General features: G+C 38.6%; 1 protein-coding gene across 1 annotated transcript in view; it reads right to left on the bottom strand.

The window, feature by feature from the left end:
* Positions 1 to 22056, bottom strand: part of tcf12 (transcription factor 12) — an 80992-nt gene that overhangs the window by 39646 nt on the left and 19290 nt on the right. The window contains exons 5-6 of the mRNA XM_062422390.1: positions 21402 to 21504; positions 688 to 749 (exon numbers count right to left, since the gene is read on the bottom strand). Coding sequence (XP_062278374.1) covers positions 688 to 749; positions 21402 to 21504 — 165 coding nt within the window. The remainder of the gene's footprint in view (positions 1 to 687; positions 750 to 21401; positions 21505 to 22056) is intronic.

Genomic DNA, 22056 nt, shown 5'->3' with positions numbered 1-22056 from the left:
CAGAATTAGGAGCCGCTAAAATTTCACACAATCATTAATATAAATGGGCTAGTAATGATTGTCACTGTATGTAACATTACTGGGGAATTGTTTACAGTCATCAACTTGAGCTTCAAATCCTAAAATCCTCCCTCTCCTTATTCTTAAAATTACATCTAAATGAAAGATACTGTTACAAGAGTAACATAGCAGCTTTAGGGAATAGGGCAATGTGTAATGTGTGTGATTGAGCGAATGCAGAGAGTGTGCAGCAGAGAAGTGATGGTGAATGCGCGCAGAGCAGAGGGAATGGATAGCTGTAAGTTTTCAATCTGGTAGTAAACGTACAGTATAAGCTACAGTGTCAGCTTATAAATGCTGCAGCCTCGCAAGACCGAGAAAAGTCGCATCTGTCGTTTGCCCAACCGCTGGAAAAGTGAACGGGGTTAGCAGAGAAGTTAGCGATAATGGGTTGGCCTAAACCTCTCACCCCCGCCAGCTCAAAGCAGTCAACCTTGTTGCCTCTCCTTTCTGATACATTTCTGCATGAATAAGATTATCAAAAGCCATTCAGACACTGTCATCTGACTTTTTTCATGGTATATGGTTTTACTGGAACTAGTGAATATAGAAGCTGACTTTAGTCAGAGTATCTGTGTCTAATTTGATAGAAATCTGTTGAGTATCAACAGCTGATAAGAAACTCACCTGGCAGCCAGGTGCCGCAGGATCCCTCCCATAGCCTTGAAATGAAGCTCTCTCTGATTTACCTGGAAAAACAAAGAGTAGTCATTATTTTTAATGAAACCTGGAAACTAATATGTTCTTAACTGACAATGAGTTGTATGCAGTTGTTCCAAATTGGTTTATTATCAGACTCACTGCAATGCAAAAGTTATGGAGAATCATTGTAACATTAGTACCAAACCCTCACACTGTGTAAAACCACATTTTTACAACACACTTTTACAGCCAATCGATAAAAAGCCACATGGGAGGAGTTAAATGTGTAAGTCCCAGCAGTAACTGAGCGTGGAGACAGTTACAAGTTGCTTTTCCACATGCTGTACCTGACAATTTAGTGATTGAAGCCACCAGTCTTATAATCACAACTTCTCTAAAATCTAGTCTACGGCAGCCAGTACGATGTCTACATGATCGCATGTTAAGAACAACTGCATGTATTGATAGTTACAACTTTATCACTGTAAATGTTTCTTACATAATTTAACATGGACTTTTTAAAGAAAAAAAACTGTAAGAATTACACAACCAAGTTATAAGGTGCTGAATATTGAGCAGGACCTTAAGATGATTTGATTTTTATACTACTTTATGTTTACAATACAATTAAATTATTTTAAACAATGATCTAAACCAGTGTAAACTGTAATTAATGTTTCAAATTCTTATTACTACAACATGTTGTAGTACACTTACATGCCTATAGATTTGTCAATTTCCTATTAACAATTATATCGATTAACTCATATATATGGAGCTCCATCAGGTCCTGTTACAATATGATAAATATTAATAAATATATGAAATTATTAAACAGACATTTGGTAGTTTAGACAAATGGGACTTTCATAGTTCTCATAGCTGTAGCAGAATGGTTCTTTGTAGGGATAAAACCCTTAAAAGACAAAGACACAAACCCTGAAAGTCTGCAAAGTCACTTTTGTGTATGCAAAGCATATGTTTTTACTGATAGAGTAATAATTGTAAGCAAGAGTCTTTTTATCAGTGTCACTTCCAGTGTGCACACCTCAAAGTAAGGCTCCCGAGCAGCCATCGGGGGAGAGATAAAATTTACAGCACACAACACACATGAATCACACACATCACAATATCCACACTCAGCAGTTTCACTCCCCTGGAAAAACAAACAAACAACCAAACAAACAAACAAACAAACAAATGAGAGCTCCTTTGGGAGAATGATGAATAACTTTAACAGCATCATACATTATTTTTGTCAGACGTCCAAATATTATGAGCACAGACACAAGCGCTGGAGCTAAATTCTGTTCACTCTGGGGAAACAGTGATTTTTTTTTTTGTTAAAAACTTCCATAGCCTGGATCTTTTGTTACACAATGACTGATCTGAACATTGCTTTCACAAGCACAGGTGAACGGAGGCAAATCTAAGAGAATTCACTTGTGCTTATCTGAGCAGTCCTGCAGGAGACGGTTGTACTGCATCTGTGCAGACTGTCTCCAGAGACTAAGAGAGCTGAAGAAATCAGGGAAAATGGTTTAACAGGCAAAGCTGCTTCTCTTGTAACAATAATGTGATACAGTTCTGAGCCATCGCTCTTGCAAAAAGAAATAGGATTAAGTTGTCGGTTACCACCAACGTTTACTATCACAGGAGGAGGATGAAACATCTCTTTTCACACACAATTTTTATTTCTTTATTTTCAGTCACCTGTCTAAATGTCTAACGGGGGTTTTAAGGAAATGCATTATCATTTCTAAAATGTCTTCTGAGGAAAAGCTCTGGTCAAGTTCACAGTAAAATATTTATTGGCAGCATGTGTTTTGTCACGCACACTGTGTCTGATGTGAATAATTGATGGTCAGTGTTGTAGTTTCAGGCCCCATCAGGGCAGATAGATATGTTTGTGAATACATGCTGTCAGTCCACGCTTAGACACGGAGAAGTAACCACACAGCTCCCCAGATACTTCAGAGCCAGGCAACAGAGAGTCTACTAAGATGCTCTGGATCCTCGGCTCATATATATATATATATACACGGTCGCCCATAAAGTTGGAATAATTTTGTTGTCAGACACATTCCTCTTTTTATTTTCTATTTATACACATCAGTAATCACCTTTGACCAGGTGCAATGAGATTGATCAATACAATTTTGAGAATATTTACACTTTATCTATCAAGAATAAATCACATTTTCACAATCATTTCAAGGAAAGAGGTAAAAAATATTTTATTCCAACTTTATGGGTGACCGTGTATATAAGTTTATATATATATATATACACACATAAGGGATATACAGTATTCAGTTTAAAAAAAGAGACTTAATCAGCACCAACGTAGGATATAAAATTGAAGACTTAAAATACACTAGTGTTGAAAAAGTAAAACTCAGTCGCAAAGGTGGTGATATTAAAACATCTCTATTGAAATGAGAATGCCTCTGGATAAATACCCTTAAAACTTTACACCCAGATTGCTTGAATGAAGAATGAACTGTAGTGTTTTTTTCTGCAATTAATTCCTTTACATTTAAGTATTCACTGTTCAATAAACCTCTCTTTACCTCATAAGATAAGAAATAATTGTTTGTCTTTAAAGGACAGAATGAACTACATATGTTCCTCTACTTGAAACTGGTCTGATTTGCTTCATACAACAAAGCTCACAGCACTCATCTGAAATTTGACAGACAGAACTGATAGAGGAGGCAGAAATAACAAATGAACTCAAATTATAATTGTGAGGAACAGACGCTAAAGGTAATGTAGTCCATTCAGTGTAGAAGATAGATCAATATCACTGTATTGCTATAATTTAAAAGCAGCTGTCTTTCAACAACATAGAAGCCTGTTTTTTTTTAGCAGTGAGTGTCAGGAGGAAATTGTCTCCAAATTGTAATTAATCCCATCATGTTATTTATTATAATACCTACTATGCAATACAGTTCTGTTTAATGTATTTATTGATATATGTGAATAAAAAGATGAGGAAACAATAACTTGAGTTTATAACAATGTACAAGGTCAAAGTATCCAATCAAAGGACAAAGTCTGCCCCCCCCCCCACCTCCCACACCTACCATGACAAATCAATAGCAAGAGGAGAAGGATGCAGCAGCGCTCAGGGGACCGGCCACGTGGCAGCATACTTGGGGATTAACTTCAGTACCGTGCATAGAGGTCACGGATGAACAGGTCTCTTAGTTAGACTGAAGATGAAGTCACTGACCACTTATCTGGATCCTGTATTCCATCTCTGCTCTTGGACCTGTGATATCTAGTCAGCTGCCTTGATCAGTTACTCATCTGATTTCCTCCATTTTCCTCTGAAAGCCAACTACAAAAACTACCAGTAGGTGTTTTCCTCTCTTTAGCAGGTAGAACAAAGTTTAAAGAAACAATCTGACAAAAATATGATCACCACTTTAGAGCTTCACATAGACACAGTTTAAATTCCTGCGCAGCTTCTTGAGGAATTTCTCTTTGTAAAATCGAGCAACAACTCAAAAACAAGCCCTGCTGATAAAAATTCAGTAACATTTACAGTTTGGAACTATGTGGCTGAATTGCAGTTCACATTTCAGTAGACTGCATATTTATGATGCATGCTGAAGTAAAGTAGAACAAAGTGATATATGAAGTGTTAAATATTGCTGGGTTGGCCAGCTCCAAAGTCAGGAGCTTAAATTAGCTGAATAAAATGTACGCTTATCATGCAGTGACACAATGTCCTGTGTGACACACATGCTGTGTGCTGTAACTCCCTCTGAGGAAAACAGGCCACTGTACCAGAAACTCTTTCCCAATAAATAAACAGAACACAATGTTAAATTTGAGCTCCCTGAATGAACTACGCAAGTTTGAAACAAGATTTATCAATCAAAGACAGATGAGTTACAATCCTGTTATTAAACAGGCTTCGTTTTCCCTTCCTGGACAAACCTGAGTGATCACAGCCTCACAAGTAGAGCAACACTAATATTGTTATTATTTCTTGTGTGTGTGTGTGTGTGTGTGTGTGTGTGTGTGTGTGTGTGTGTGTGTGTGTGTGTGTGTGTGTGTGTGTGTGTGTGTGTGTGTGTGTGTGTGTGTGTTACAGGCCAACTAATGAGTCTAAAGAGCAGTGACTGATAGGAAGTGAAATTAATTATGTGCCTTAAAACAGCACAGATGCAAGAGATACTAAATGCAAAATGCAATGAGTAAAGACGTTCTAATTACTGCCATAACCATCAATAATACAAATTTAAGTATGCAGACTGCCATCACACAGTATATCAATAATGCAATGAAAAATCAATCTCATGAGGAACCAAATATCCATTATAATATCCAGTGAAGGAGCTTGTTAGAATATAACAGAGGTGTGAAGGTGTGACAATGGCTGTTGAAGCATTTTACTGCGAAGGAGAATCTATACTCAACAAAATGTTTCCTGGCAGACATGTTAACACGGGCAAAAAAGAAATACTGACACCCCTGCTTTGCTTTATCAATACATATTAGTTACATTATTTAGTTTCAGTTATGTCCACGGTTACTATTCCTCATCAGCTCATCAAGTCATCAAGTCATTTCAGCGCGGTATTTTAGTTATTCTTAAACTGAGACTGTTGATCAGCTGGACTAACTGCTCATTAACAGTTTATAACAGTCAAAACATAAAATCCCGCAGCCTTGTAACCACTTAGAATTTGCCAACTGGATTCACATAATAAAAGTTGTGCAAAGTCAAGCTACATCCCAAAATGCAACATCAATATAAAACACAAATGTGTTCGAATTCCTCACGATTTTTTCAACACAGTGGATAGATCTTATTAAAAGCCTGAAATACTCCAAGTCCACACATTGTAAAAACACTTCTGACAGCAGTCATAGCTTTGGGTGTTCTTGCCTACATCTGTATCAGCTTTGCACATTGAAGTATTATCTCCCACTGTAAGTAGTAGAAATGCACTGAGTAGGTCAAACTGTTGAGTACCTGTGAACAGCTATCATGATAATTCAACTGATTTTAAAGGTATTCAAGAATTGCTGTAACTGTGCCACTCAAGGACTTTCATATACTTGTTGTGAAGGCACTCCAGTCTGGATTTAACTGTAGGTTAGCGTGTCATTATGAAGCAGGATATCCTTAATAAATTGCCAGTATCTGCTATAGTACTGTCACAGTTTGCAGCAAGTACTTTGTCATCAGAGTGATGCGCTGTGCCCAGTCTCTACTAAATATAGCACTTTGTATTAGAGTTCAACTATTGTTTCGCCAGACCCCAGAATCTTTGCTTTCAGTCTCTTTGTTGGTTTTTTTCCACGCTCGAGGCTATTGTCATGTGTCTTTTATCAGGAGTAGCTTGTTTCCACCCTTTCTGCCATACAGTCCAAACTTTACAAGTGTTACACTGATATCTTGTTCTTCTTGCAAGGTCTCCCATTGCAGCCAAGGAAGAGCATAGTTTTGTCATTATCAATTTAGGTTATTGGTCTCCTTTACACGGTTGGCCATTACTCAGCTACAATCCACAAAATGGGAGTTAGGCACTTTACTGAAGCAGACTTTGAATTCCTTATTTTAAAACATAAGGGCTGTTTCTTTTCTACTTTCTTTACCCAGCTGTTCCTGCTATTACATGATTTAAACCAGCAAACTTACAGATAAAAGCTTGATTCTTGGACTGCTCTCCACAGTGTAAAATAAGAGGAATGTCAGACCGCTTCAGTGATCATCTTCTCAACAACACTGTGTAATCAATGCACTTTGCTGATAGGTTCAACTTAGTAATAGCATCGACTCAATTAAAATATACAAAACAACCCACACACCCATCCATCAAGCACCCAAAAAGTACTGGTACACTTTGGAAATATCATCCCTCTAAAAAAAAAAAACTGTTGTGAACTAATTGGGTAAATTAGTTAAAAAGCAACATCTGTTTAGCTAACTAACAATTAAGATAAGTCTTTTAGACAGGGTATACAACATATTTTTGAATTGTTAAAAATATTTAATTGAATTAACCAAATTATTTGATCAATTTGCAAAAGTGACTAAAACTTCAACTCATAAATTACTTTTTTATTTTTTTTAAAATTAACTAAAACTCTCTAACCCGACACACTGACTTTACTTAGACACTGAGTGGAGGGGCAAATTAACAACATCAGGTGATGAAATCCTACAAAAGGAAAAGGCAGGCCGGGCAGTCGTTGATAGTGAGCCTCCTTATTGATCAAAGGGCTGCAGTACAGCACAGTGTGGCTCTGTGTTGAGCCCCTTATTTTGATAATGTGAGAGGTAGTGACCTAAGCGTCTCTGGGGATCAATTCAAAAACCCTTGCCACAAAAACAGCCAATTAGTGAGCGTGCTTCACTGCCTCTCAGATGCATTCCAAGGGCCTTTTTTTCTTGTCCAGAAAACGAGTGCATTTTCCTTGCTCCGAGGAAAGCCAACACCGTGAAAACAAACACATAATACAGGATGAGGAAATGTTGTTAATGCAGAAACCAAATGAAGTTATCACACGCCAGCTCACTTGGGTTTGTTTTTTTCTCAGAGCACACATGTGTTTGCTGTTGGTGTCTTTGTGTCCGTGCTCATATTCCCATGTGATGACTTCCATGGCACCAAACCACAAAACACTCCTATCAAGTTAATAGACCATTTTCTAAATGTTGGACCCATGGTAGGACAAAATCACGGCATAAACAATGTTTCTATGAACTTTTATGAAGATCTAAATACTGTTTGTTTATTTTGATTTCCAAGAAAAGGAGTAAAGCATTAAAACCTGATTCTGCAACATTATATGAATACGACAATAACTGTAGTCTGTAGTGAGTTCTTGCCTCTCTGGGTGCCTTTGAATCTAAGTTAATCAGGCTCTGTGGTTCCTTATATGTTCTTCTGGCAACAAGAGACGAGATAAAGACAAATCTGAATATAGTATTTGAAAAGGCAAAAATGGTGGGTTTTTACAAATATTTATTTGGGGGGGGTCAAATAACAGCATACAGGTCTGGACTTGTAGCATAGCAAGGCTACATCGCTGTCTCTGTCTCTCTGCTCCGCTCCGCTCTGCTGTCTGTCTCTGTGTCACGGATGTATAAATAGCTGCAGGTCTGTGTGTCTGGCAGAGCTGAGCCCTTTGGCTGAGTGGTCAGTGCAGTCGCCCGTGCTCTGGTAGACGTATGGGAACCCTCCCTCACTACAACAGTTTATTGAAGAACACATATTTCAACACTTTAATATCCTAAAATTAGAAGTGTGATAAAAACAAAAAAAGGATTGTTATACCTGTTTCCACTATCATTCGAATATAAATGCAAACATTTTTTTGCCTCAAAAAATATAAATGCTGGGCTCTCTTAAATCCCTAATATCTTTTAAAATGCCTCTTTTTGTTTCCCTCTCCCAAGAGTTTGTCTACATCCATCCGGTCAAAGCTGTTTGATGCTTCCACCAGGTTCTGTTTGACAGTAAAAAAAAAGCTGGCTGGGCTGCAAGTTAGGTGAGTGGGGATGAGGAAACAGGGAGGGGAGGAAGAGTACCAAATCAGCTTCCTCCCTGGCTGAGAGGAAGATTATGTGCAGCCCAGCATCAGCAACAACAGTAGGACGCTAGCAGAAAACACGGTAGAGCCACAAAACACTCAGGAAACATGTCTCCCTTGCCCTGAGCTCAACATCAATTTCTGCATACAGCCTTGTCAGCAGTGGCATTATTCAAAACAGCAAGAGCAAATGTTAATGAGTCCTTATTTGCATTTTTTTTTCTTTGTTGAAATGTCACTGATTATTACGTACTATGATGATAAATGCATCTGCTCATGCAGCCTGATGTGTAATTAGCCATTAGGTGGAATGAATAGATCAATTAAAGGAGAGGGACCGGGATTAAGAGAAATCAAACCAGGAGGGATGCAGGAATGAGGAACAAAATAGCACATTAGGCTTGGGGAAATAAAAGCTTACCGCCATGGCTTCTAGATTAGGCCAGAAATCCAGAAATGGTTGTTAATCAAGAAAATGTGTCTAAATTCTCGGCAAGATCAAAGATATCCCTCCCCTCGTTTTACTGCATTTTTTAAATCAGGAGCTGCTGCCCTTCGCACTAGCAAAACAGTTTATTTTCTACTTAAAATCCATCTCTGTGTGAGCGAGGAGATGTGGATTTCCTGATTGTATTCATCCCCTCCTGGGATAATCAGGTGCCACCGCTCAGTGTATTTGAATTTTTTCTAACTGGGTAAAAAGGAAAAAGGGGAGGTGGAAAGGGGAAAATGTTTTCGCTTGGCCTTTGCCTTTTTTCCAAGCCCAACTATTCTCCTGCCAGTGCTTGTAATTCACAAATGAGGAAAAAAATGCATTACTGCGGACCAGATGGGAACATTCCACATGACCAAACCAATCAATCACCTTGGTGGGACACAGGTGTGACACAGCCGTGCAGCAACACACCATTTCACAGTCTATCAGGCACAAACACATGGTCACCAATCAATGGCACCCTGAGGACCCATGAGGAGGGGTGCTTCTCCGCAGCCTCACTGGTTCATGGCTGATGACTTCATAATCACACATCCATTCTCTCAGAGGAGAGAGGCGATGAGCTCCCTAATAACATCTCCCACCATGTGAACACCAACACTGTAATGGAAGCTGTTTCGACAGGGACACTAACATGTTCCTCTGCATGACACATTCATATGTGAGCTCCCCGTCAGGGTGAGAGAGGGCCGTCCTGGGAAACAAGAACACATTTAACAAGCTGAAGAAATGTGCCCCAGTTGGATATTTGAATTAAGACAATGTGAAACATCAAAGTATGTGTCGAAGTTTGGTATTAGATGCCAAACAACTGTTGAACAGTGAAACAACAGAGAGCCGAGGTGAAGGACAAGGAAGGATACACACATGGGTTAGGAATGCTGATCCAGCTCCAAGCACTGTGGGCATATTTCCTTACACAGAAAACCCCTGCAAACCCTGAGCAGTCTTCAGTTTAAGAACACAAGCCTGCACTAAATAAAACAAAAACCCAGCCTGAAGGGCGTACATCTTTTGATGAGCGCTCTCCGTGTGGATGGTATTGTAGGCAAAAACTGTAGAAGTCGTTTCAACGAGTTTTGTTGATTTAAAAAAAATTTTTTTAAATTACCCTTCCCACCCCCATATTCCTGGCAAATAAAGAAAAAGTTCCATGGAGCATGATTCTCTCCACACTTCCCACACTTCACACTCTCGGGGCTCTGCCAGCACAGGAGAAAATGTCAGGCATTTTGGCAAGTGGGAGTAAAGGCGAAACAAATGTTTGCATTTTATCAACCAATCACAATCCACTACAGTTCAACAAGAGGATAGTGTAACATTATCTAGTGTTTTGTTTGCCAGCACACCCAGCATGGACACAGGATGCCTGGGCAAGCAGTTGTGACTGTGGAAACAAGACTAGGTCAAAGCCTTGAATATGGCTTTATGAAAGGCTAGAGGGTTTTCAATCTGAAACGGATACTGGAAGTGGCAGCAATTCATCATTTAGTCACATGGCATTCGGCCAACAAATGGTGTAACTTCATCACTCAGTCAGTCATGAACTTTCAAGTTTATAGGCCTAGCACATGGGTGTATAAAGAAAACTGGATACAGATTCAAAGGTGGAGCCCCGTTCATGCCTATGAAAGTAGCTCAACGGCACATGAAGCTAAAAACGCCACTTCCCTTTGTAAAAAAAAATTGCCAAATGAGAAAATACTAATTTGAATGGGGTAAAACAGTTGACGACATGTGATCAGACTGAATGGATCAAATTCTGATAGTAAAACAAGTCATCCACCATTTTACAGCTGTTACTTTTCCCATGATTGTGTGTGGGAAAATTGCTTTTTGGGCTTGTTTCCGAACTGGAAGTTGTAATTCCACAGTTTGGCCACTAGGTCAACATGTACTGTTTCCGTCAAAATATGTTGGCTAGGGAGGTCATGAGCGGTGGGCAGAGAGAGAGTTTAACATCTAGCAGGAACAGTGAGTCAGGATTGCTTAGTTCATCTCAACAAGGACTCAACCTATGATGTATTTTAAAATTAGCTGTTTTAAGTGAGGAAAACTTTATAATGTTCACCTAAAACCTGGCAATGTTCTAGTGACTGATGTGAAGGAATCAGGGCAATTTCATGCGACAGAGTAGAAGGTAACACATTCATTTGGTCTCTCCTGAGGTGCTGGGAATCATTACACCCGAAGATCCACTTCCAAAGCAAAAAAGTAAATTCGCACACACACTCATCACCTCTGCACTGATTTATTAAAAAGTTTCAATGTCTTGATCAGAAGGACCTTTCTCAAGAGAGATGTGTTGAGAAAGGCTCAGACAGATGTCTTGAGAAAGGTCCTTGTGACCGAAACATTGACACTTTTTAATAAATCAGTGCAGAGGTGATAAGTGTGTGCAGGAATTGGCAATTTCATGGATTTTCCATTTTCTAGTGGTAGAGTTACTGTGTTTAAAGAAAAAGAAATAAAGGAGGGTCTAAGAAATTTAAACCACCAAGCAGAGAGAGCAGATCCCTACATTCTTAATCCATACACTAAGTTTAGGTTCAACACAACCATCTCACATCTCCATATATTGCACTTTCTGAAATTATCATTTCAGAAATCACACCACCCACCAACCCAAGTTACTGGGGGTTGAGTAGAAGTGGAACATGAATGGGTCCCAGATATATTGATTAACCCATTATGTGCCCATTCTTTCCCAGACAGAGACATCGTATGTGTGAGGAAAGAAGAGCATGTTTGATTATGAAAATGTGAGTATCGCAGTTTTTTTCAGTTACACAAAAACCAACACATTTTTTCTTTAGAAGGAAAAAGACTATGAATGCCCAAATGACACATTAGATTATGCGCAGTGAACTATTTTTTCAAGTTGGTCTCAATTAGATACAATTGTAGCTTAGCTCTAATGCTCTCAAGACAACATTAGTCAATCTAAAAGGAAGCAGAAAAAGTAAAAAAAAACAACAACAACAACAAAAACAACAAAAACTGTGTATATATCAGTTAAACATATGTTTGCTATGTGTGGAGCGTGTGTCTGGAAAATGTGTCGGGCCATCCAATTTAACACTGAGTTGCATACAGAAAAAGGTTTGTATACTTTATACAGTTCTTGATCTGGCACAGTTACAATAAATAAAGGTTTCTGTATTGTAGATAACAGCCACTAGATAAAAAGACTCAATGGTCACTGGCTTGTTTTGGTGTATATCAAAGCTACACAATAAGATGTTCAATGCTATTGGCAATGGAAACACCACGTACTGAAGTCAGGAGACTTTAATTGTTCCACTAACAGTAATTCTTCTGAATGAATCATTTCCTTTTTAGCTTTGCACTTGTATTCAATAATCTCTAACATTCTTCTTGGCATCTGCTGCAGGCAGCGTGAGGCGAGAGAAATTAGAGAATGGGGGAAGGGGAGGAGAGAGAAAGGAAGACAGATATCTGTGATAAACAAGAAGGTCAGTAAGCGCACTGGATCTTAGTGATAGAATTTGGTTTTATCAAAATGTATTTTTAACCACTATTTAAAAACTGTATTTTCACCAGAAAAAGTTTTTTAAAGACAACATTTGACTCTTTTTGTTGTGCAAACATCTTCTGACACATATATGCAATTATGCAAAAGTATCTTTGGCTCTTATACCAAACAAAATGTCCGTGCCACTTTAACATAGATAACAAGCTTTCTCTCATATAAAATGCAGTGAAGTGACTGAAACAGTCTACATGGCACCTTTGCACTGATTATAAATACAATTGTGGCACTCTGACCCCTGCAGCTGCTTCCTCGAGCCTCGTTATGTCATCATACCTTGGTCGTACCCCAGCTCTTCTTTCCTCTTTAGAGAGACAGCCCTTCAGGCCTACTGAGACTACAGCTGATCCTATGCAGCTGGGCAGCCTTGCCAGCCGCATGCTGGGGGCCAGGGCCTAAGGAAGGCAAGGCAGGGGCCAAGATGGGCTGAGAGAAGCATGGGGGGCGGGGAGGGCTGAGGTGGGGAGATGTGGGCGGCATGGAGATGGAGAAAAGGGATTTGCACCCTTTCAGCTCGTCTTCAGCTCTTCATGCTCCACTGACCGCAGTAATAGATAAGCACACCCTGCAGCTCTGCATAATGACCGGCTACATCCGATAAACTGTAGTGCACCACATCTCATCTTCCCTTCCCTGCTCTGCTCTCTGTTCTTGTCATATAAACAGTAGAAATATATATATTTTGCAGTTATCACTTCTGATAGTGATTCCTGCTAAAACAATGTTTAACATGAGTTAAATTGTCTTTAGCTCTGACTGTGAAAGCTTGCACTGAGTACTGTATGTGTACAGTATGTGTGTGTGTATGTATGAGTGGGGAGAGGGAGAGGCACCGGCAACACCTGTGACCCACACCGCAGTGGAAACTGAGCACACACCTGAACAGCACCTGGCCACAATCACAGCCAGGGTCTGAGGAGGGTCTCCCAAGGGACTCAGCATTAGCACATGACACCTGCCCCAGTAAAAACACACCTGGGATGACAGTGTGACGTTGGATTTGATACTTTAGAAAAAGCATTCAGGACCTTTTCACAAATGAAAAGAGTGAAAGATATTAATTATTTTCTAGTGCAAAACACTATCCAATGCAGCAGAGCACCATGATGCAGTTTTTGTATCTTTAAACTGTAATATCAGTGAAATAACCTCACAAGAGGAAAGAAAAAACGCAACTGAAAATGTCACCTGATTAATATTATATTAATATATATTAACTGAAGTAATATACCTTTAATATGCAATTAACAAAATAATAATAGTCTATCATTACTTTCTGTATAATAAACATGTAATCTTAAAAAGGATTTAATGCAGGGATAGTCTCCACTGTCAGCCATGAGTGACAGGCACCTGCACATTGAAATTCAGCTGCTGCCTGCAGTGGGAGGATGCTGGCGATGATGTACTCAGGTCTGTCAGACAAAATCTACACACACTCACACTCAAGTAGTCACATTAAGGTCACATGTTGGAACGGGATGCATGTGGTTGTCTGCGTGTGTCGATGACAGAATTAAGCTGATTAGTTTTTATGCAAAGCCAAAGCTGTACGTATGATGCACACCGGAGAAACGTGAGTATGAAATTTACAATTCAGCAGTTGTGACCTCACGCCCTAAGGCACATGGCCGGAAAGAACTGATGTAAAATCAGTCATCAACGCAGTTACAAAATGAGAGCCAACGTAAAAACCTAACTTTGTTTTAATACAAATCTAAAGGGAAAAATTACCTGCTTATATTTTTTAAACTAATAAAAATGTTTTTAAAGGGCATACAGAGGTACTGAGTAATGTATAAGCAATTGTGCTTCATCTCAATAATCACAGGCATAATAATGCATGAATCAGACAGGAGAGTGGTTTAAGCTCTTGGTGAGGACTTGAATTTGTATGTTTGTATTTGTACGTGATGGGACAGAGACAGCAAAACCAACACAGATTGGGGGCGGGGGGGTCTGCATTAGACATGTTTTTACAGTTAAATGTCAGATTTCACCTGTTGGCATCACATACATGATCAGGCTGTTTCATGTTTTAATTATATAATATTAAATTAATATATGTATATATATATATATATATATATTTAATTTTTTTTATTTTTTAATGGACGAATGTTGTTGTTTTAATGTTTTTTTAATGTTTTCCCCTGCTACAAAGGGAACGAGCACTTGAATTTCGTTGTACTGTCCTGCAATGACAATAAAGGTATTCAATTCAATTCAATTCAATTATAATCCCCATAGTATCTATGTTTACATTTTTACTAGGGATGCTCAATATTGACTTTTCTGCTGATATCCGATATTCCGATATTGTCCAACTCTTAAATTCCAATACCGATATCACCCGATGCCGATATATGCAGGCTTTTTATACCAAAACTGTTAGGTAACAACATAACATATCTCCTATTGTGGAATTAACGCATTATGCCTAATTTTATTGCGATGCCCCACTGGATGCATACATAAATGCAACATGGCTTTCCAAATGTAAACACTGTCTGTGCAAAATAAGAGAACAACTTCAACTTAAATTATGGAAAAAAGTGTCAATATGGCACTGCCATATTTATTATGCTGCTTTGCAGTCATTGCAAATTGCAAATTTACTATCCGTAGGACAGACTTGGAAATAGTTCCAAACCACAGATATAAGCACCGTTTCTGGAGGCGGGACCTTTTCAGAAACGTCCTCTCACTCGGTCTTCTCAGCTGTTGTGTCTTAAGCAGAGTAGGACCCAGATAAGACCCACCGGACTCTGACGGTGGCATCACAGAGGCGACTTGCCAAAAAATAACAGAGAAAAGGACAACGAGGAGGTAAACCTCGTTTCTGGTTTGTGTGTTTGTGTACATGGCGGTGGACACTATTAACTTTTTTAGCCACGGTTAGCTAGCGTGTTGTTGTTGTTATACGTCATCAAGCACGTCTGGTAAACGTCCCATGCTGCGTTCATGCAGACTCGGAAATGCTGAAGCCTACAGAACAAACATCGGTTATAAAAACCCAATACCGATACTTCCCGATATTACATTTTTAAGTAAATATTGGCCGATAATATCGGAGGGCTGATATTATCGGACATCCCTAATTTTTACTATGGATACAGAGTGCTTCTGGGTAACACACATACGTACAGAACTGGCTTTACATCCAGATTACTTATAACGTTACATCTGCATGTCTCATTACTAGATCAGAGACTACCGCTGTGCAATGACTGTGTTTATATTCTTTCATTCATTCAATGTAGCAATCGTGGTGAATGGAGGGTCTGCAGTGTAACATGTATGTCTAAAGATTAGAGAGTCTGTTTTCAGTCTCAATAATGTCCAAGGACATCAGAAACTTTAACCTTAGCTCCGATGTGAAGTTACATTTTTGAGGAGGCCCACGTCAGCTACGTTGTACCTCTAAGCAGGTAAGGTGTAACTCCTTAATGTACAAGTACTGTATAAATCCAGTTTAAGCCTCAGTGCCATTCTTAACACGAAGATAAATCACCTAATTTCCGTTTTTGAGTTGTCCAATAAAGGTTAGATTACTACACAGAGGGTATGCCTATGATCAAAGATTGAATTGAAACATATATGCATTAACATATCATTTTAGACTTAAAAATAAATGAAACAGTAACAGTCAGGAGTAATTTCTTATCATTTCTTATCTCAATTATACCTCTGTAAGGTATTATCTGCTAACTTTCTTTATTCCCATAAAGGGCCACATATTGTGACCGATGACTGCTGTGACGAGCTTCATCAACTCAAATTAGCACAAGAGCTGTAAAATATCATCTGAGGTCATCAAAAAGCTTTTACAAGATCAGTCCATTAAGTAAATAATGACAAAAAGCAAACATTAAGCAGCGTACACACACACACACACACATTCAATCACAAATTCACGTGAAAAGAGGGAGCAGAGTGCAGCTCTTTCAGTTGTAGCTCATCGCCTGTGGTAATTGCCCAGATTGCTTGAAATCAACCTCCCCCACTGACTTCCCCTCATTTAGCTGACACCACAAGAAAAAATCTCAGCAGGTAATTAGATCTAACCATTCCTTGTGAGGGCTATGAACTGTTGGCTATCCCTGTGGCTAAACAATTAGAGCAAAGCAAAGAGAGCCAACCCTTCACTACGAGACCTGCAGAAGACCTCAAGTCAAGCATTTCTACATACAGAGCAGGAAGTGAGGTTCAGTGACTTTCATTCATTGAACTCATCAGCTGCGGATGACCATGAGAGCGTCAGTAATAACAAATATGTACTTTTTTTTTTTTTTTAATCCAGAATGGTTAAAGGTTCATACATTTATTGTTTTGTGATGGAGTCTAATCCAATCATGGTTTCAAGTCATTAGCGAACATCTTGTCATTAGGAACAACAAAATGACAATTTTGATATGCTGGCTAATCTGTGATGTCCTACAATTACACAGAGATACGCCAGTGAAATTGACTACAGGCTAAAACATCAGTAAAAACCTGAAACCTATCTGTATGCACACGTGCGTGTACTCCTTTGTAAAATAGTGCTTTTTAAGTGTTCATAGGGAAGAGTGGGGCAAAGAATATATGACTGCATGAGTGCAAGTGCACAAGTAGCAAAGTGTTTTTGTAGCTATATGTGAGCAGACATACTTATATACACCAGGGTATGAAAATATATCTTATGCTGAAAGCTGCATTCATCACACGGTCACATTTTTCCATCCATCGTAATTCAGTGTTCAGCAGATGTGCAGTACATCTGGGTGACAATCAATACTAGAGGTGAGACAAGTTCAGCCATAGGAAACTAAAACTGTATAACTGCTAATCTCTTTGAATGATATGTCAGTAGACTCTACGACTGCCGCCTCTTGGAGTGCATGTGACGAGCTGAGTTGAGTCAGAGGGACTCACATGGCTCAGACTGAAAAAGTTTGTCTATAGTGTTGTGAGCACGAACAATGTGGCTGCCACCTATCAGGCAGCATGCAGCTGACATGCAGGTTAGTAAGAGGATTGCAGCACAAGAGGGTGGGGCTTAAATGCACGTGAGGTCTGGAGCAGCTGATCCATTGTCTGTACTAACATGGGAGTCGCCCCCTGAGGAAAACATTGTCATCGTTAAGCAGTCAGTGGCTCTCCGGCATTCATCCAGACTCCCATTCTTCAGCGTCAAACACATACACTCGTCCTGTGAGAGCGTAGCACAAGTTCAGTGGAAACAGTCTACTCCATCTCTGTTTTTAAATCAATTATTAGAGGCATGGTTTGTGTTACTGAGCAAAGAAAATGTGGCTTATGTTTACATAACAAAAACCTGTAAATCAGCTAACTATTCAGTTGTTATAACTGCAAGTTAAGTGTAAAAAAAAAAAAAAAGGACTTCTATCAATACCGCAATATTTAATTCACATGTAGTGATTTACCAAATATATAAATAAAACAGAACAAACCGTCCTCTCCAACCTTCTAATACCCACCATGACTGTATAATCTTTGTTTATAAACGCCAAATAACTCACTCCTTGAAATCCACAAAACCAATAGCTGGCCTTTTCTAATCAAAATGTATCTTAACAGTTAAATATTTACACTATAGCTACATACAAACTGACCTGATTAATGCTTTTCAATATCCCGCAGCGTAAAAGGGATTACTGGTCACAGTCACGCCGTTCATGTTTATTAATGCATATGAGAATAGACTGCACCTCAAATCACATAGAATTAGTTGTGCAATAGCACAAAACTACACAGAGTATCTATTTTTTCCAGTGTTTTTATAATCGGGTTACATGTGTTATTCCAGTTGTTGAGTGGTGGCCCTCATAGGAATGTTTTAGCAGCACAGACGTCCAGACATTAATATGTTTACATTTCTGAGGGTGAGCTGGAGGTTAAACAACGACTTCATTCTGAAGTAGAAACTATAAATGTATGTGAATGAGACAACTACATTTAAAACGCTCGTAAAGTTGTTTTTTACTTGTTCATGTGTTATTGCACAAGTACCATCTTCTGAGCACATGCAGACCAACATATGCAAATCATAATGTACAAAGTAATAACACAATAAAATATGAAATTAGTTACTGGTTGCCTTTGGTTTCTTTGATCTGCATTATTACTATTTTCACATTTGGTGGACACATGCTGAAGGCAGCGGCTGCTTACTCCACAGTGTTGCAGTTGGATGATCACTGGTATCAACATGGAGTGGTTTATTTTTCTAATTTAATTCTTAAGAATCAATTCAACGTCTTGACCTTTTTTTACCAGACTACCAGGTTGACTTTGTCCACTATGTTCAAACTCTAGACAACCTTAAATGAAAATAAATTAGATCTTGATGAAAATAGTTGTATGACTGCCTGCTGAGTTGCTGAGAGGAGAAGGATTACTGATGAACTTCTTATCATTTCTTATCAGTTTTTTTTTTTTATACAAAGCCGGTTTTAGATCTACTGCGTTAAACATATCCATGTAAACATGTAAAGTAAGTCATTAGGGTTATGAAGTGGGCACTTCCCATCAGGAACAATACATTGAACCAGAGGCAGGAAACATTTAGAGTTCCTAAGGACGCTGACACACCGAGCTGACCGTTGGCTACCTTTACTTTGTTGACCATTTTGAAGCCGATTATAACACAAAGTTTGTCTCACACAGTTTGCTTTAGACGTATATCTATACTTAACGGTAGCATTCTGTCCAACTTAGTGGTCGAGGACGTCAGTGAGATAAAGATTTTTTACCTTCTTTTACCCATCTTGTCTTTAATTTTAGCATCTGTCTTGTTTTCCTTTTTCCATAAGCCAACAATCATTTCATCCTCCTTTGCGATGATTGTGAAGTAAACAATTACAGCATTCACGTTACACAGTGATCTAGTTTTGTTATCCACACAGTGCTTTACTGGTCTGAACGCTGTCTTAGTCAACCAAATTTAGAGAAAAATTAAGACTTATTGTCTTATTGTTATGATTATTTGGTGAACTCAAAAGTTCAGGAACCAACAACAAGAAAATGCTGAGATGCCGCCTGACTTCAAACAGCCCATTCAGCAATATAAGACAGTGTAGAGACTGACTCAACTCAACTATTATTATCACTACTACATGAGAAATTATCAGTTAAAAAAAAAGTCCTACCTACAAGCTGGGGTGTAATTTCCACTTGGGACAGGGGGGACATGTCAGTCCCCACTTTCCAAAATACAGTTTGTATCCCCTCCACTTCAAATTTGTTTATTATTTTTTAACCGCACAATGTCATCTCCACGGAGGAGCACACAGCCTGCTTCTGTGGATGCACATGCCTGAGTCCAGGAACGTCGCGTGCACACTCTAAAATCAGCTCATTGAGCATTTTTTCGTGGGTGCGGAACTTCAAAAAAATAAAAATGAAACACAAACAGCATCAGCAGATGGAAATTTAAGGGAACCTGAACTTAAATTGTTGAGCGACCGGTCCTCCGTTTGTTCCTCTTCTTACTGTTATAATAGCATGTTAGTCATTAGGTAGAGCCGTACTGTTTTCTGAGACAGACTTTCAAATTTGTAAAACCTTTATTTAATTTGTGACAAAATAACAAACCTATTTGTGAAAATGCAATAAAGGCAGATTTCACTTTTCTTTTTTTTTTCATATGTAGACCACATTAGACCAGGTCCAGATAGAAAGCCACTATAGCTAAATCTGGACTGGATTATCTCAAAGAGGCTGAAATCTAAAACACAGTTTCAGATTTTTGAAAGCTTTATTCTAGTTATGAAAATGCAACAAAGGCAGATTTTTTTCATCTATTCCTGCATGGTCTAAAGTTTATACATATGGGGGGAAAAACAGTGAAATCTGCCTTTACTGCGTTTTTACAAATAGAATAAAGCTTTTACCATTCTGAAACTGTGTTTTAAAGAGACTTTGGCCTCTCAATAAAACATATAAACAGCACATAAATAAAATGATTTTCTCAAGTCCTGGCTATCAGTCCCTCAATTAAAATCTACAGAAAGTAACAGTCGAAACGGGGAAGAGATACTCTGTATGTATGAAATAGTCATGTGATCAATTACAATTAAAGATAACATTTTGTTTCAATTCAGCAGCAACCATTTGTGAACTAATCACTTTGCTTGGAAACCAGTCTCCAGGGCTATTACATAATGAGCTAAGATGTAGTTGGCCATAAAACTGTCCAGTGGTTACACATCACATCGATGCCAGGCCAAAGCGCTGGATTACACACAGCTTTTCATTTTTATAATGGATCAACATATCATAAGTCAATAATACAGTGTGTGTTTGAAAAGGGTGTATTTCATAGTGATTATAATTGTTTTGTTTTTATCTTTACCCAAAAAGCTTGTTGGATTTGCCAGCCATAAATCAGAAAACCGCATGGTGATCCAATCAAGGGAGCAATGATTCAACTTGGGCTACAACGAAAGATTATTTTCATTACAGATTAATCTGTTGATTATTTTCTTGATTATGTCAGACAATGGTAAAAGAAAATCTAGATCATGGTTTCCCAAAGCTCAAAGTTAAAATTCTTGTTTTATCTCAATCAAAAGTCCATAACTCTACAAGACGACTAAAGAAACGAGTATATCTTTTTTCTTTTTTTAAAAATGACTCAAAATTGCAGCTCTATATTTGACAAACCCCAAAAATGTAATTTACAACATTTAATAATCGACAATAAATTCAAAATTTTTGATACATCTGCAAGATGATCTTTGATTCAACTGTGTGTTTAACCCACCACCCTGCTGCCAGTGTAAGTTGCTGAGGGTGGATGTGACGGTTAGGAGACAGCTTCTTATGATGGAAAGCTGTACTGATGGCGTGACTTCTAGCCTGGGGGAGGGTCATCACAGGAGGAGGAAGAGGGAGATACAGAAAGGGGAGGGGGATTAAAGGAGGAAATAAAGACAGCAGGAGATGGAAAAAATAGGCCTGTAGCCTGGCAGTGCTGCTACCTCCAGATGCCTTAACCTCAATCAGGCAAATTTTTTTTTACAGGATGTCTTTCCATGACCAAAGGGCATGTAAGGAGTGAGTTGAAGAGAATCACTTACTTACCCATTATGTTCGAGTTCATAAAAGGTGTTGGGGACAATCCTTCATGGGACACTAATCGACTGTCACTCAAATGATCGCCGTAATGAGGGCTGTCTGCAAAATCCTGGGGGAAGAGATCAGAATATTAAGCATGTTATTGGGCAACTACACAGATTGAGTGTTCTGGCGTACTACTAACGAGGAGAGAAAGAGCAAAACTGGTCGGTTATGCAAATAAACCGTCCACTCTCTTGTGCATGGGGGGGAAAAATGAGAAAGGATGAAAAGAAAAGCTGATTCTGACATTTTTATTGACATTTTAACTGTAAGAATAGAATGAAAAATCCATAATACATTCACTTTTATAACCAAATTATTTGCCACAGAGATACATGTGTTCACTGGGGCAGTGAACTTCTAAAGGAAACAAAAATTATGCGGTTTGCTTTGTTTTTCCTCATTAAACATCAGTCATGAGTTGTTGATGTGAAAACTACCCCCTTTATATGCCTTTTTATTTCTTTAATCCATCATATCCCCAAACAAACCTGAGCGTGTCTAATCCACCAAACTTAACTCAGTAAAATCAAATGTTTAATCCTTTGCATGTTAAAAGAAAAGAATATTTTTATACCTTCATGAGGCTGCTTTTAGGTCAAATTTTACAACTGCTGTA

This window comes from Scomber scombrus, chromosome 1 (genome assembly GCF_963691925.1).
Source record: "Scomber scombrus chromosome 1, fScoSco1.1, whole genome shotgun sequence".
Lineage (NCBI taxonomy): Eukaryota > Metazoa > Chordata > Actinopteri > Scombriformes > Scombridae > Scomber > Scomber scombrus.
The sequence above is the reverse complement of the archived record's forward strand: the minus strand, read 5'-3'. Positions and strand labels throughout refer to the sequence as shown.